Here is a 14,785-nt window from a genome sequence, read left to right as displayed (position 1 = left end):
GATATTTATCCGTGAGACAGGTCAACTCAATTCATATTTAGAGCTAGTAAAAAGTATTTTTTACATAAAAAATATTAGTTTTTCATAAAAAAACTTGAAGAGTAAAACTCTTGAACACCTCGATGTAGTCAAAAGCAGTCGAAACCATAAGACTGCGTTTACTTGGGGTGATTATCATGTGATAAGACTATTAATAATAACTCATCTCATGTTTACTTAAAAATTTACAAATATTCCTAAACTCAATGGCCCGTTAATAACTAGATTTGAGCATGATTTTTAATCTTCAATTTCATTAAGGATAAATAATCTATGGCTTGTATAACTAGAAAAAAAAAAATTAGAAAACTCCTAATATAACCTTCTTTCTAATCTTTTCTTTTATATTTAAAAGGCAAAATTGTGAATTTTTGTTAATCACAATTCTAATTACAATCATAATCAATCACAGTAAACAAATTTTTATTTATCCATAACACTCTATATCATATCTAATTAGTTTAATAATCATCTAATAAATTATATCTTCACAATCCTATCAACGTAAGTAAACGCAGCCTAAATATATATAATTCTGAATTAAAAAACATGCAATTAAAAATATATTTCAAACTGAATCGTATATTGATCCTGCCATCATTAAAAAACTAATAATAATATCACGACGGCATTCTCACAAAAATTTAAACATAATTAATTCGATTAGTTCGTTCATTTTGGTTAAGTGGTATGCATGACTTCTTGGGGGCGTTTCAATAATCAATATCCACAGCATTGTAATTTGCATGAGTATACTACATGACTCTTTCGAGTTTCTGAGAAACTCTTAAATCAGAAGTATGTCGGGTGTTAGAGATAAAGAATAATAATTTAACTCGATCCTAATTAAGTATATAGAATATGATCAAAGGGCTATTTTTAATTTACGTATGATAAGTGTATGCATTTTAAAATAATTGAAAGTGGTTCCATATACATAGAGTACCCCAATCATTATCAAGAATTGTTTTTTTAATGTGAAATTGATTGAGATCAACAAACGAACAATATATTATGGTGTCTGCGTCGGATTAATAAAACTACATAATATTGATTAAGTCAAATTCTTTCAGATATAATAATAACAAAAACAAACCTAAACACGTTTAATCATAGGTTTAATCTTATTCGATAATATTTGACCATTTTTAGCTAGGCGTTAGGAAGAATAAATCAATTTCTTGTTTTAATTTTCACACACACACATATATATGCTCGATTAATCATGGTTAGGTACGTACTCGTGTTTCGCAAAAATCGATTGAACTCAACAAAATCGGTTAATCTATTTTTTTATAGAAAAAATTGTAACACATTAATCAAGTAAAACAAGCTTTCTGATCATAAATGGAATATAATGTATGAAATAAAATCAATGTATTCAAAATCATCATGATCGATCAGCGTGTCAAAATAGACCAACCCAAAATTAAAATAAATAAGAAGATATTTCAAAATGTCCATTTACAAGTCGTATCGGTTTGGTTAATTAATTGACATATATCGAACCAACTAAAACCCAATATTTTTACTTTATTTTTTTATATAAATTAAAAATCCCCAAGCTTAAATACCAGCAAACTGCATTAAATCTTAAAATAAATTGGTTCGAACGTCGACTAGTGAAGGAAAAGAAAACATAAAAACTCATGGTCTTACAAATCAATTTTATAAGATAAATATCTTATTTAAATATTAATCAATGAGTAAATATGAACAAAGCTAGCCTATGTTAAGAGGTGAAATTATCATCTCTTACAAGATCCGTAAATCTCCAATACTAATAAAATATACATAATAAACATCGAGTCATGCATGAAATATAAATAAATATATTAAGGTAGGATAAATTTTTAAATGTATTTGAAATGCGACCATGTCCTATGTCAACTCACTCAACGACCAAACCAGGTCGTGACATCCACTTTAACCTCCAATATTATTCCTTTTCTCATAATTCATCCTTGTATGCATATATATATATACATGTCATCATGATTTTGTTTCTTCATTTTCTATATATTCTCAGCTGTCTCTTAGCTGGGATATATATATATTTTTATGGAGTTGACGATGAATTCATCACAAACTAATCATATGATCAGTGACGGCAAGAAACATGGCGGCGGCGGATGTGTCATCCGGGGCGCTTTCCATATACTGACGAGCACCCTCCTCAGCCTTCTCCTCCCTCTCTCGTTCCTCGTCCTCGCCCGCCTCGCCACCGTGAAATATTACCTCTCCATATCTGATAATTCCCTTTTCTTGAACAAGACACCCACGACTACTCTCCTTCTGCTGGTCTCCGTAATAAGTGCATCCACTCTCGCCCAAGGACTGACCGGGTTCCTGAGCCAGCGCCGCTCCTCGACACGACGTCGTCATTTGTGCGCGGCGTGGAGTTTCCTCTGCTTGTTACAACTATGCGTCGGGGTAGGCGTTGAAGGGAGCGTAGCCACTGGTTTAGACGGCTCGAGTTTCGGACAAGGAAAGGGTCTGCTCTGCAGAGTGGTGTTCTTCTTGGGGCTTCATGAAACGACGCGGTTTTGGTGGAGGACCGTGGTGAAGCCGGTGGTCGATGACACGGTTTTCGGAGTTTACGTGAGGGAGGAGGAAGGATGGTTGGTGAAGGTGGCGATGGGGGTGGGCTTCGGTTGTCTTTGGTGGTGGCGAGTGAGAGATGAGGTGGAGGCGCTGGCGGCGGTGGCTGAGGTGAAGAGGGAGCTGATGATGGGGATCGGGGTTTCGGACTTTGTGGGGTGGTGGTTGTATTACATAACGGTCACAATTGGAATGGTTGGAATTGTGAAGGGTTTGATTGGGGTGTTGATGTTTTTGGTTTGTAATAATAATAATTGTAAGACAAGGGAGGATTGCAACAAGCCAACTCCAAATGACGAAAAAGTTTGACTTTGGGACTAGGTATGATTTTAAATTATTTATTAAATTTCAAAAATATTGTATTTTTTTTTTTAATCAATTTGTACTACTTGAGATTCTTTTATGGGGTCGTGGATACAAAAGACACCCCCATCAATTTAAATTCTTGTATTGAATTGTACTCGATCGATCAAGTTACTATATAGAAATAGACATGCAACAAGATATATATATATCCTCTCTTAATAATTATGCATCTAAATAATTATACTAGCTCCAACCAACCAATCTTGTTCGGGTCCCAAATAAAATAATCTGCTTAGTCCGGCGAGGAAGCCTAAGGACTTATACGTTCTCCCGATCGAGTTCCCAAATTGGTGTGAAGTCACAATGAATACCGACTGGCCAACACGCACAGCTTGGCCTACCCTTGTTCTATTTTATCAAACTCAATTTTTAGATTTTTGCCCATGAATATGAGTCCGTGATATCAAAACAAGTGCACATTGGTCAGAGGTTAAGGAGTTCACTTCTCCCAACAAACATCTTCTTAGATTAGTCTGTCTCACAGAGTTTGTCTAATGTGATTTAACTTACTAACATAGTTTGCAGACTATTGCGTTAATCCGAAATTTACCCAATACGCACCAAAAAATAGCGAATGCGGATTCCCATTTCATTTTTAAAAAAAACAAACAAGTGCACATTATCTAGTCCACTACATGTGTATAAAATTAAATTAGTTGAAAATTAGGCATAAAACCTCTTATTTATAAGAAAAAATATAATAAATTTGCTTGAGGTTTTCTTTTAAGACGTAATGTGATTGATTTTTAAAAAAAAAAATAGAAATATAAAAACTATTAATATTTTTTAGGGAATTTTTGGTGGTATGATATTAAAGTCATATAACTAAAATTGAGCATAGCAGGAAAATTAAACGTTTGATATACAAAGAGATCAGCTAAAAGCCTAAACAAGTAGCTCATAGGCCATAGCCTCGTACTCACTCTTGCTAGTTGCTTCAACTGGTTTCTCGCATCGAAAATTATTTTAGAGTTTTGTTAACATGTCCTTTTTTAAAAAAGTTGAATATAATATATGATTTCTTAAAAATAAAACAAATGAGGAAAAAGCTACAAAATATCTATTGGAGAGACTGACGTGGAGGACTCGTAGAGGCTGACAAAAGATAAGAAATCTGTGTCCATATATAATTATATTCAATAATACAAGTTGTAATATGCAGTACTTGTTATTCTACACACCATCCTCATTATTGTTTCTCTGAATTTAAGCAATTTAACCTGCTTACTACTCAATAGCGTTAGCTCGTCGATCGTTGCAATGGCAGCAGTACCTGGAGTGAGCCTTTCGACCCCCAAAGTATTTTCCAAGGCAACAGAGTCCCCGAAACCTGATATGGTCAAGTTTACAATAGTACCATACAGCACAATATCCACCACCAAGTTCAGGCGGATGTACGTCCGTCCCGTGGCGGCGGTGCCGGATAGTATCTCCGGGAAGGTGGAGGAGAGTATCAAGAATGCCCAGGAGACCTGTTCCGATGATCCGGTGAGCGGAGAGTGCGCTGCGGCTTGGGACGAGGTGGAGGAGTTGAGCGCGGCGGCGAGCCACGCCAGAGATAGGAAGAAGGAAGCCGATGCTTTGGAGGAATTCTGTAAGGATAACCCGGAGACCGACGAGTGCCGCACTTACGATAATTAATTAATTAATTAATATTCTATCTCCTTGTTCTATTATTATTATTATTATTATTCAGGTAAAAGCCAGCCCCTTTGTATGGTGAAATTTGCATATACTCTGCTTTCTTGGATTCAACGTAGTTTGTTTTTCAGGATCTTGATCTTCAGCCATAAATTAAATCGAATATTCCTATCTATATGAAATGAAATGGGTGGTTATTAGGATTTTGATCGGGTGAAAGCACACTTTGTGATGTTATTTTCTTTACACAATTCATCTCATAATTTTTCAAATTTATCTTTGGATCAGTATTATCATTTTATGTAGGAAGCCATTTTCTTTACACAAGTTGATAAGCGATTATCTCAATTCATCCTGATTTTTCAAATTTATCTTTGGATCATTATATTATCATTTTATGTAGAAAGTGGACAACAAAATTGATGCTGGATTTTCACCCCAAAAGAGGATCCAATTCCGACCTGAGAATCTCATCGGTTGTCAAATTCGCTAGTGTGGTACGAGAGATACTTGGTGCAAGAATAAGAATTAATGCAATTATAGCAGCAGAAAAAATGTAGAGATGTGCATCCCCTTCCACCCAAGTATAAATGATTATGTATTTATTTTACACAAATTAAATTAAATTTAAAATTAAACATATCATAAAAAAAACATTTACACAACTAAATTTCTTAATTTCATGAATCGTTGAATGTTTTAATGATATATCATCATTACTGGAAGAAACTAACATATTCGATATTAGTATGCCAATAACGGAATATATGACATGACATTTGATAATTTATTTGAGGACATGAAATAGGAAATGCAACTTAACTATATTTGTGAGGCAGAGAATAGCTAACAAGCAGAGGGCCTATTGCTTGCCAGTACCGTGGCAGCACAAGCATACTCTAACATCTTAAAAACTATAAAATTCAAACGAGGTACTAAAAGAATTTCAGAAAATAGTCCCCGGATCCATACTAATGCCATATGCACGAAAGCACATTAACAGATGATAGAAAACAACGGGAAAACACAGATCACACATAGATAAACATCAGTCTACGCTAGAAGATGATTATCACTCGACACTAGCAATGTGCGCGAGCATCGAGCACCGAAAGAATGATATATGACTACTAATTCTAAAGAAAACAGATAACACCCGCAAGCACATCAACATCAAATTTCTGAGAAAGGAACTAAAAACTTTTCAAGATACAAAAAACCCAAGGGTCCTGATAGGATAATAGCGAAAACATCACAATAACATAACTACCAATCAAAGTTGGACCAAAAGACACAAACAACCATTGGATAATCGGCAGTGCTACCACCTTGTACCATTATTAGTACTGGAAGATATCAGCAGAAGCTGGGATAGGCTGGACAGGGCAAGGTAGTTGCCACGGTTCGAGCAAGGAGTCCGGTATATCAGGGATATCAAAGGCCATGCCGCTTACTTCAGATGCTATATGAAGAACAGAGTTGAGGGATTGGAGACGATCAGTCAGCTCAGAAACCTGCGCCCTCAGAACATTATTCTCAGATGAAAAATTAAGGTGCATCTGAGAGGCACTGTCGATCATCTGCCTCAGCCTTTTGTTCTCCTCCTGCACTTGTTTCTCTTGAGCAATCAGCTCGTCCAAGTGTTTCTGCTTCCTCATTCGGGATCTACGAGCAGATTCCCTGTTGGAAATCTTCCGCTTCCTTTTCCTTTCATCAGCATCTGAACTAGAACTAGTAAGGAGCTGTTTCGAAGCCATGCTTAGGTGTTTAACCGAATAAAATTCGGAAATAATGGGGTTAAGGTTAATATATATGTAAATAATGAGTGTCTAGGTTGGATCAATGAATTGATCAAGAGAATAAATCTTACTCAACAAAATTAGGGTGGTTTAGGAGGGACTAATTCATGAAAACACGTAGAACCAGTAGAGAAACACTACGGAGAATGAGTGAAGAATTCTAATTCTACGCATGAGAACAGCTTGTGTCATGTATTTTCCGGGAGGAAAAAACACAAATTCATAGAAACAGAGCTCGAAATTGACTATGCAAGTTATGTGAAAAAAATTGAAACCCTCGACCTGTAACGAGTCGGATTCAATCAACCTGCGGATGAACAAAAAAAAAAACCACAACAACAATAACGAATGAAAATCACACAATAAATCCAAATCTAACCAAACAAAAACACGAAGAAATAACTAGGGAACGAACAAAACAAATTAAACATGCAAACAGGAAATTCTAAAAAACTTGAAGCAAAAAACGAAAAGAAAAAAAAATGACGAAACAGAGAAAGAGAGAGGCATACCTTTATGAAGCAATTCCAAAAGTGAGCGAAAAGAAGTTAGACAAGGCTCTGAGAGGTGGTATTTATAGGGAGCGCAGGAGGCATTTACAAAGTTAATTAATATTTTTAATTGAATGGGAATAATTTAAAGATCTCTTGGCTTTCAGTGTCGGTGAGTGGGCCCCTTTACGTGAGGTGTAGTGGAAGCACATTGTCAATTTGTAATTGGTAGGTGCATCATCATTTTTTCAGCTCCAGATCTTCTACATCTATTTTTCTTTTCTTTTTTTTTTTAAAAAAAAGAAAAAATTGACATTTGTAATTTGATTTGCTTCATATGTTGGGATGAGTCATCGTGTTCGAGTTCTGTAATAACAAACACATCTCCTAACTAAAAAAATATTAAATTGATTTTTTTTTAACTTTTAAGCTATTAAAGTAGTGTTTGTTTTATTTATTTATTTTTTAAAAAAAGTAGTTTTTGTTTTAAAAATGTTATGTTATAATGTATAGTTGATGCATGCAGTTGTTAGCTTGATGCTTGTAGAAAATTACATTTCCAACGAAAATTTTACACGGTAATCTTGGAAATTCTACTGATAGTGTATGTATTTACGTATTTGAAATAACAATCCTATTTCCGAGTTACTTTTTTACCAGATTATTATTACATTGAACTGAGTTTAAGGTCAATCGCGTCTACCTCTCTTTAGGTTATTGGGTCGACACGTTTGGGCCATACTTTTGGCACCAACAACTGTCAATCAATTTGGTGGGCTGGCGTTTGCATATTACACAGATTGGGCTGGAAAAGTAATCTACCGTAATTGTTTTTTTAGCCAGTAACTTCATTTCTAAATCTAATTAGATAATTAATATAGAGATCATTTAATTACTAACTACTAATAATTAATTGGTGATATTTGAGATAAAAATCCAATTATATTCTAATTTAATTCACAATAAACAAAAATTATTTGGTAAATTCGTCATTTTATACGATCTTATCTTATTTTTTCTGAATATTTATCAAAGTGACATTAACATTGTGACTTTTGGTTTTTTTTTTCATTTACAAGATCATTTCTAAATATATAATTAATTAAGAACCAATAAAATGTCGTATTTATATATTTGTCATAAATATAATATAATAATATAAAAAACCACATAATGTTCTTTTTCCAATTGAAGAAATTAATTAGAAAATTTATAACTAGAGTTTTTTTTCCCTCGCTATTTTATTATTACCATATAAATAAGTTTGAAAATAGTTTGTAAAAAAAATTAAAGAAAAAGTATCCGGCTATAAAAGAGAGCAAGATATTATTTAATTAACAAAAAGAAGTCCGACAGGCACAGGCAGATTTTCGGATCTTCCAAATGTTTAAGGGGAACACTGCATTTGTGAGAACCTTGAGGGTCAAATTGCTAAAACGAATACCCGCTCCATTTCTCGCTTGGAGGCTCACGTTTCCCGCCAGAAAATCCAATCCCCTCTTCTTTAGCACATCCTTTTTACCGCCAAAAAGCAACCAACACAGAGAGAAGAAGAAGAAGAAGAAGAAGAAGAAGAAGAAGAAGGCGGCGCCATGGATGATCTCAACTTCAAGAAAGACATAGGTAATCTGTCTCTTCAATGTTCACTTCGCCTTTTTGTGTGTTATAATCTGCACATGTAGAGTTTTACTGGATTTTGTGTTGTGTTTCAGAAATCGCCAAGGATTTTCTTTCCAACTTTGCAGATCCGAATGGTGAAGCCAAATACATCAACGTCCTTGTGAGTTTCCATCATTTTGCTTCCCTTTTTCTCTCTCATTATGGATCTGGGAATCAGAATATAATATAAGCTTGATGGTGGTTATTTGGTGCCTTTTCATCTTTAAAGATTGTTTTTTTTTTTTGGCCGATTTGTTGATTTTCAGCAAGATGTAGCGAATCGCAGAGTTAAGGCCATCCAGATCGAGCTCGAAGACCTAGCTAATGTGACTTTCTTCCCTTTCAGTTTTATCAAATGCAGTTCAGATGTAAAACTTTTTGATTTAGTGTTTTCATTGTATTTTTTTAAAAAAAAATTAGTACAAGGACTTGGATGAGGAATTTCTGAGGCGGGTCACCGAAAACACACGGAGATACGTTGGAGTATTTGCGAGTGCAATTGACCAGCTTATGCCGGAGCCAACGGAGGTCTTTATGGATGACGACCACGATATTTTGATGACTCAGAGATCTGAGGAAGGAACTGAAAATGCTGATCGCTCTGATCCACAGCAAAAAATGCCTATGGATATTAAGCGTCTATTGTAAGATTTTTTCAAGAAATTTGGATTTTTTAATTCTTATTATTAGATTGTCATGAAATGTTTGATGTTTTTTTTTAAAAGAAAATACTTGATGTTTTTGTTCAACTGATTTGTGAGTCCACTATGTTTTGGAGAAAGACAATATATTCCATGCACCATCTTTCCAGTAAAACCCATATGCATTATTGAAGCATTTTGCCCGAACTTGCCTTTCATATTGTGAGATAAAAGGATATTTGAAGCACAGTCAGTATAAATTAAACGGGTATTGTACAACAAACAAAAATATGCTTGCACATCTATGTACTTACACCGCCCTCATTTTTTATATTTGTAATACCAGAGGATAAAAGATTTATTTATGTTTTCTGCTGAATGAAATCCAACATCTAAAAATTGCTAAACCAGTTGAGTAGTATTTATTGAGTCGATTGCATTGGCATTACTAGACTGAGCAGGTGATGGTTTAACGTTCACGTCGAGTGTTAACAAAGCATAGGTTGATTGGTTTGCTTCATTAGGTTGTTTTCCAGTCGCTGATATCCACAGTTATGAAAAGAAGGGGGCAGTACACAAGCAAACCAGAACTTGTTTTTGTGGTTTAAGGCACAGTTTAATCAAATTATTTCTCATTACCTTGGTCGAGGCTCAAAGGCAGAACCTCAACAATCCTTGAGCCTAGGCTCACTCCTTGTTGGAATTTAATAACTATGCTAATGCCATTATCTCAAATTTGATTCTCCAATTTTCGTGAATTAGAGGCAGTATAAGAATTGTGATCACGATTATGTGCTAAACTTATCAAGTAATGAATGGGAAACTAAGGACTTATTTTGTGAAAACCAGTGAAGTTTACATTAAAGCATCTTCAAAAGGCCGGGCTTTCACCATTAGGGAGGTCAAAGCTGCATATATCGGTCAGCTTGTAAGGACATCTGGTATCGTTACACGCTGTTCGGATGTCAAACCATTAATGCAGGTGGCTGTGTATACATGCGAAGAGTGTGGATTCGAAATCTACCAGGTTTGTATTTACCATGTGCTTGAATTTATCCTCGACTTTGTATACTCAATAATCTGTGGTTTTATTTGACTCAGGAGGTCACTGCTCGAGTATTCATGCCTTTATTTGATTGTCCATCTGCTCAATGCAAAACAAATGGAGCAAAAGGAAATCTTATTCCCCAGCTCAGGGCATCAAAATTTTTGAAGTTTCAGGAGGTTAACACTGATACTTATGAGTGACAATGCAATTAACATGCTCCTGAGCTCCTTTTTTATTTATTTATAGAATTAAATTGATTGCAGGCCAAACTTCAAGAGCTAGCTGAACATGTTCCAAAAGGGCACATTCCTCGGTCCATGACTGTTCACTTTAGGGGCGAGCTTACACGAAAGGTTGGTCGTCCTTCAAGTGTTTCTATTTTACCGCATAGAATTATGTATGTCTACAGGCTGTTGGTACAAGACCTGTGCTCCTTGCAATTAGTGTATATGACAGGTTTTAATATGTCACATGGACTTTAGCAAGGAGCCTAGGACCTCGGGTTGTGCAATCTTGATGTCAATTTGCAAACTCAAATTATTATGCAACATTGGAAAAGTTTTTTTGAAAAAAAAAAAAAGAATCAGAAATCAAAGTGATATACCTACTTGAAATATTTTAGATATAACTAGACCTCTTTGATTTATGTTTGACACCTGACAACCAATATAGAGTTCAGATCTTACTAGTTAATGAAAGGCTCAAAGCATATTAAGGTGCTCAATGTAAATGAGTGATGTTAAGTTTTTTTCCTTTTTGTATATTGTACCCAGGTAAACCTTTGTCGCAGTTATTAGGTATTATATTCTCTTTCCTAGCCTTTCAACCTATAATCATTCTCCTTATTACAGGTGGCTCCTGGTGATATCGTTGAGTTGTCGGGGATCTTTCTTCCAATGCCATACACTGGATTTAGGGCTATGCGAGCTGGATTAATTGCAGATACATACTTGGAAGCCATGTCTGTCACCCATTTCAAAAAAAAATATGAAGAGTAAGAAATTTCACTATTTCTTATATGTGCTTTTCTTTTTGCTACATGGGAACAAAATGTTGTGGAGATTCTCAGCAAGGTTTAACTAGTTAATTCTGCAGTTCTGGAGAGTGTAACAGCGTAGTTACTGATACAATATATAAATGATGTCTGATATAGGTTTCTGGATCACGAATTTGTGGTAAGGCTAAAGAAAATAAGTGGTCATAGATATAGAATGAGGATGCCTTGTCCTGGCATCTTACCTTCACCAGGAGTAAAGTGAAATATATTAGGTTCCCTCCGTCTCAGATTCCTTTCCTTCTTTCCTAGTGAAACTGGTATAATCTTATCTTTTATTTGGATAGAGTAGAGACATTGGAGAACAGTATGCTTGTAACACCAAACCCCAATTATGTGTTTCACCTTTCATCTCACACTGCCAAAAAAAATATCCTCAAGTTCCATGAGCGGGGTGGCAAATTGATTGTTGGGGTATTCTTTGTGGTTATCTGTCCAATTGAATCGTGACAAAAAATTATATTATTGTAATTAAATGATTGTTGTTGTTTGCAGGTATGAACTCAGAGGAGATGAGGAAGAGCAAATTGCTCGCCTAGCTGAGGATGGTGACATCTATAACAAATTGGCTCAGTCATTGGCTCCCGAGATATTTGGGCATGGAGATATTAAAAAGGCCCTTCTTCTTCTCCTAGTTGGTGCTCCACATCGAAAATTAAAGGATGGGATGAGGGTACTATTGATGTTTTTTTTGTGAACAATACCTTTTTAAAACCTTGAAGAATCTTTTGAAAGTTGATGGCCGACCCTCTTTCTTTCCGTTTTTGTTTTATTGCTATAATGCACACGTCTGTGTTTTTTTTTTTTGCCTGAGTCAAATGCATCAGTGGCTTGGTCATGATAAAACCTACCTGTCTATTAGTTATTGTGCTTCCTATGTTTTTGACATAATAACATTCACTTTATCGAAATGCAGATTAGAGGAGATCTACACATATGTTTGATGGGTGATCCAGGAGTTGCAAAAAGTCAGCTTCTCAAACACATAATTAATGTTGCCCCAAGGGGTGTTTATACAACAGGAAAAGGAAGTAGTGGAGTTGGTTTGACTGCTGCTGTTCAGAAGGATCCCGTGACAAATGAAATGGTTTTGGAAGGTGGTGCTCTGGTGAGAGCGCTAATTGAATGTGTCTTTTTAATCTTCCTAAATCAAAAGGACTATTAATAATAACTGTTGCTTGCATCAGGTACTTGCAGATATGGGTATATGTGCCATTGATGAATTTGACAAGATGGATGAATCTGATCGTACAGCAATACATGAAGTAATGGAGCAGCAAACTGTTAGTATTGCTAAGGCTGGCATCACTACATCTCTGAACGCCCGGACTGCTGTCATTGCTGCGGCTAATCCAGCCTGGTATACTTGTCATTAACTCAATGCAACTGTCTTTGGTTCGTGTTTTAGTATGTCACTCCACAAAACTCATTTGCATTTTTATACTTATGTGGACCATTATCCAGATGCAAGGCTGGTTTATTTCGGTCAAGCTACAACTAATTATATCAATAACTTTCATTGCTTGCTCTGATATTTTTCCATTTACATGTTTATGTTAAAGGGGAAGATATGATCTAAGGAGAACACCAGCTGAGAATATCAATCTCCCCCCTGCTCTTCTGTCAAGGTTTGATCTCCTGTGGTTGATCCTAGACCGAGCAGATATGGATACAGACCTTGAACTGGCTCGGCATGTTCTCCATGTTCACCAGGCTAAAGAATCTCCTGACCTTGGGTTCACTCCCCTTGAACCACCCGTCCTTAGGTAAATCCATCAAGAAAATTTCATTGATCATAGACTTTATCACCCGACAAAATAAGAAATTAAATATTTAAGTAGAAAATTAATGACATTGTTTCTATGAGAACTCCAAGAATGTGGGGAGTAAAGTTCTTTGGTGGTTGCATTGATCTGTTTGCCAAGGCTTTGCAAGAGAGTCCTTAGTAATTTGTAATTAACAGAGTTAAAGAACCCTGTATTCTTAAATGCATAACATGGTGCTTGCGGTACAAATTCCAATTGATCGAAAACCTTTTGAGTGTAAACTGCACTTGTTTGAACTGAAAATTTTATCGTGATTACTAGGGCGTATATATCAGCTGCGAGAAAATTGTCCCCAACAGTACCAAAGGAGCTGGAAGAGTATATAGCCAGCGCATATTCAAGCATCAGGCAGGAGGAAGCAAAATCAAGTACCCCCCACTCATACACAACTGTTAGAACTCTACTCAGCATTCTGAGGATATCGGGGGTGAGTACTTTATCGATCGCTCAATGTTGATCAATGGAAACTCTTTATTCGTGTTGTACATTGGTCAACAGCATTCTCATGATAATATATTAATATGATTTTTTTTCAAGTGTTCTGTTGATCAGTCAATATTTCATTTGCAAAGAATTATTTATAAATTTTTTGGCGCGTCATTCAACGGCAGCTGAAGGCAACATACCATGGCCTTTTTAGATGGACTGCAGATTTAAAACCTTTGTTTTTTGACTGTGAAACGATTTTGTTATGCATAACTCCAGACTACAGAACATTTGGTGGGATGGAAACTTATATTAATCTTTTCAGGCTTTAGCAAGGCTAAGATTCTCGGAATACGTTGCCCAGAGTGATGTGGACGAGGCACTTAGGTTAATGCAAATGTCAAAGTTCTCTTTGTATTCGGATGACCGCCAAAGATCAGGGCTGGATGCGATCTCTGATATATATTCAATCCTACGGGACGAAGCTGCTCGGATTAACAAGATGAATATAAGCTATGCACATGCGCTTAACTGGATTTCAAGAAAGGTTAGATTCTGAAAAAATTGAAATACATATTCTCTCACAAAGTTGGGGAGTACCCATGTGCATGCAGTACCAGATAGAGTTTATGCAGTTGTTACTTAGATGTAGATTAACCCCTGAGCGGAGAATGCCTAGTATTTAAGGGTCAAACGCACACTTGTTTCAAGAAAAAACTTTGTTGGTCATATTGTGTTGCTTTAATAATGGGACAATATATTCGTTTTTACCGCTGCTCACGAGACTTGCACTTGGTTTTCAACAGGGGTACAGTGAAGCCCAGCTCAAAGAATGTTTAGAGGAATATGCAGCCTTGAATGTCTGGCAGATCCATCCGAACACCTTTGACATCCGTTTTATCGACGTTTAAACCAGTTATGCCTTCCATGAAGCATTCCGATCTTAACTTATGTCTGCCATCTCTTGCGGCATAATGGAGCGAAACAGGTCGCTATTTGAACTAAATGGCTAGGTTAGACGTTACAACCTTATTGTTGGTTGGCAAGGTTAGTAAACATTATTATAATGTAATGACTACATATGCGTTGATCTATTGTTCGTAAACTTATAGACTTAACTATGTATATTTGTTACAACACCATTTCTACATTGTTGTTGTCCATTCTTCTTCGTTTTTTTTAGACACCATGCCC

At 35.8% G+C, this 14,785-nt stretch overlaps 4 protein-coding genes across 4 annotated transcripts; 3 read left to right on the top strand and 1 right to left on the bottom strand.

Moving 5' to 3' along the window:
• The first annotated feature begins 1,874 nt into the window (after positions 1 to 1,874).
• Positions 1,875 to 3,118, top strand: LOC140876242 (uncharacterized). Its single transcript, XM_073280152.1, has one exon. The coding sequence runs from the start codon at positions 2,101 to 2,103 to the stop codon at positions 2,947 to 2,949; it is 849 nt and encodes a 282-aa protein (XP_073136253.1). The 5' UTR covers positions 1,875 to 2,100; the 3' UTR covers positions 2,950 to 3,118.
• Positions 3,119 to 4,160: 1,042 nt separating this feature from the next.
• LOC140875420 (calvin cycle protein CP12-2, chloroplastic-like) lies at positions 4,161 to 4,850 on the top strand. Its single transcript, XM_073279097.1, has one exon. It carries the CDS (start codon positions 4,267 to 4,269, stop codon positions 4,645 to 4,647), a length of 381 nt encoding a protein of 126 aa, XP_073135198.1. The 5' UTR covers positions 4,161 to 4,266; the 3' UTR covers positions 4,648 to 4,850.
• Positions 4,851 to 5,519: 669 nt separating this feature from the next.
• LOC140887836 (bZIP transcription factor 53-like) lies at positions 5,520 to 7,010 on the bottom strand. The gene is made up of 2 exons (XM_073295348.1): positions 6,959 to 7,010; positions 5,520 to 6,753 (listed from the first exon to the last, which is right to left on the bottom strand). The coding sequence occupies exon 2, from the start codon at positions 6,402 to 6,404 to the stop codon at positions 5,988 to 5,990; it is 417 nt and encodes a 138-aa protein (XP_073151449.1). The 5' UTR covers positions 6,405 to 6,753; positions 6,959 to 7,010; the 3' UTR covers positions 5,520 to 5,987.
• Positions 7,011 to 8,404: 1,394 nt separating this feature from the next.
• Positions 8,405 to 14,748, top strand: LOC140887820 (DNA replication licensing factor MCM7). Its single transcript, XM_073295324.1, has 15 exons — positions 8,405 to 8,560; positions 8,650 to 8,717; positions 8,863 to 8,922; positions 9,017 to 9,240; positions 10,087 to 10,264; positions 10,339 to 10,461; positions 10,549 to 10,638; positions 11,137 to 11,279; positions 11,835 to 12,012; positions 12,256 to 12,447; positions 12,527 to 12,699; positions 12,902 to 13,105; positions 13,427 to 13,592; positions 13,917 to 14,138; positions 14,398 to 14,748. Exons 1-15 carry the CDS (start codon positions 8,530 to 8,532, stop codon positions 14,500 to 14,502), a joined length of 2,157 nt encoding a protein of 718 aa, XP_073151425.1. The 5' UTR covers positions 8,405 to 8,529; the 3' UTR covers positions 14,503 to 14,748.
• Positions 14,749 to 14,785: the final 37 nt, after the last annotated feature.

This window comes from Henckelia pumila, chromosome 1 (assembly GCF_033568475.1).
Source record: "Henckelia pumila isolate YLH828 chromosome 1, ASM3356847v2, whole genome shotgun sequence".
In the NCBI taxonomy this organism is placed as follows: domain Eukaryota; kingdom Viridiplantae; phylum Streptophyta; class Magnoliopsida; order Lamiales; family Gesneriaceae; genus Henckelia; species Henckelia pumila.
This window is presented reverse-complemented; position numbering and strand designations above follow the sequence as displayed.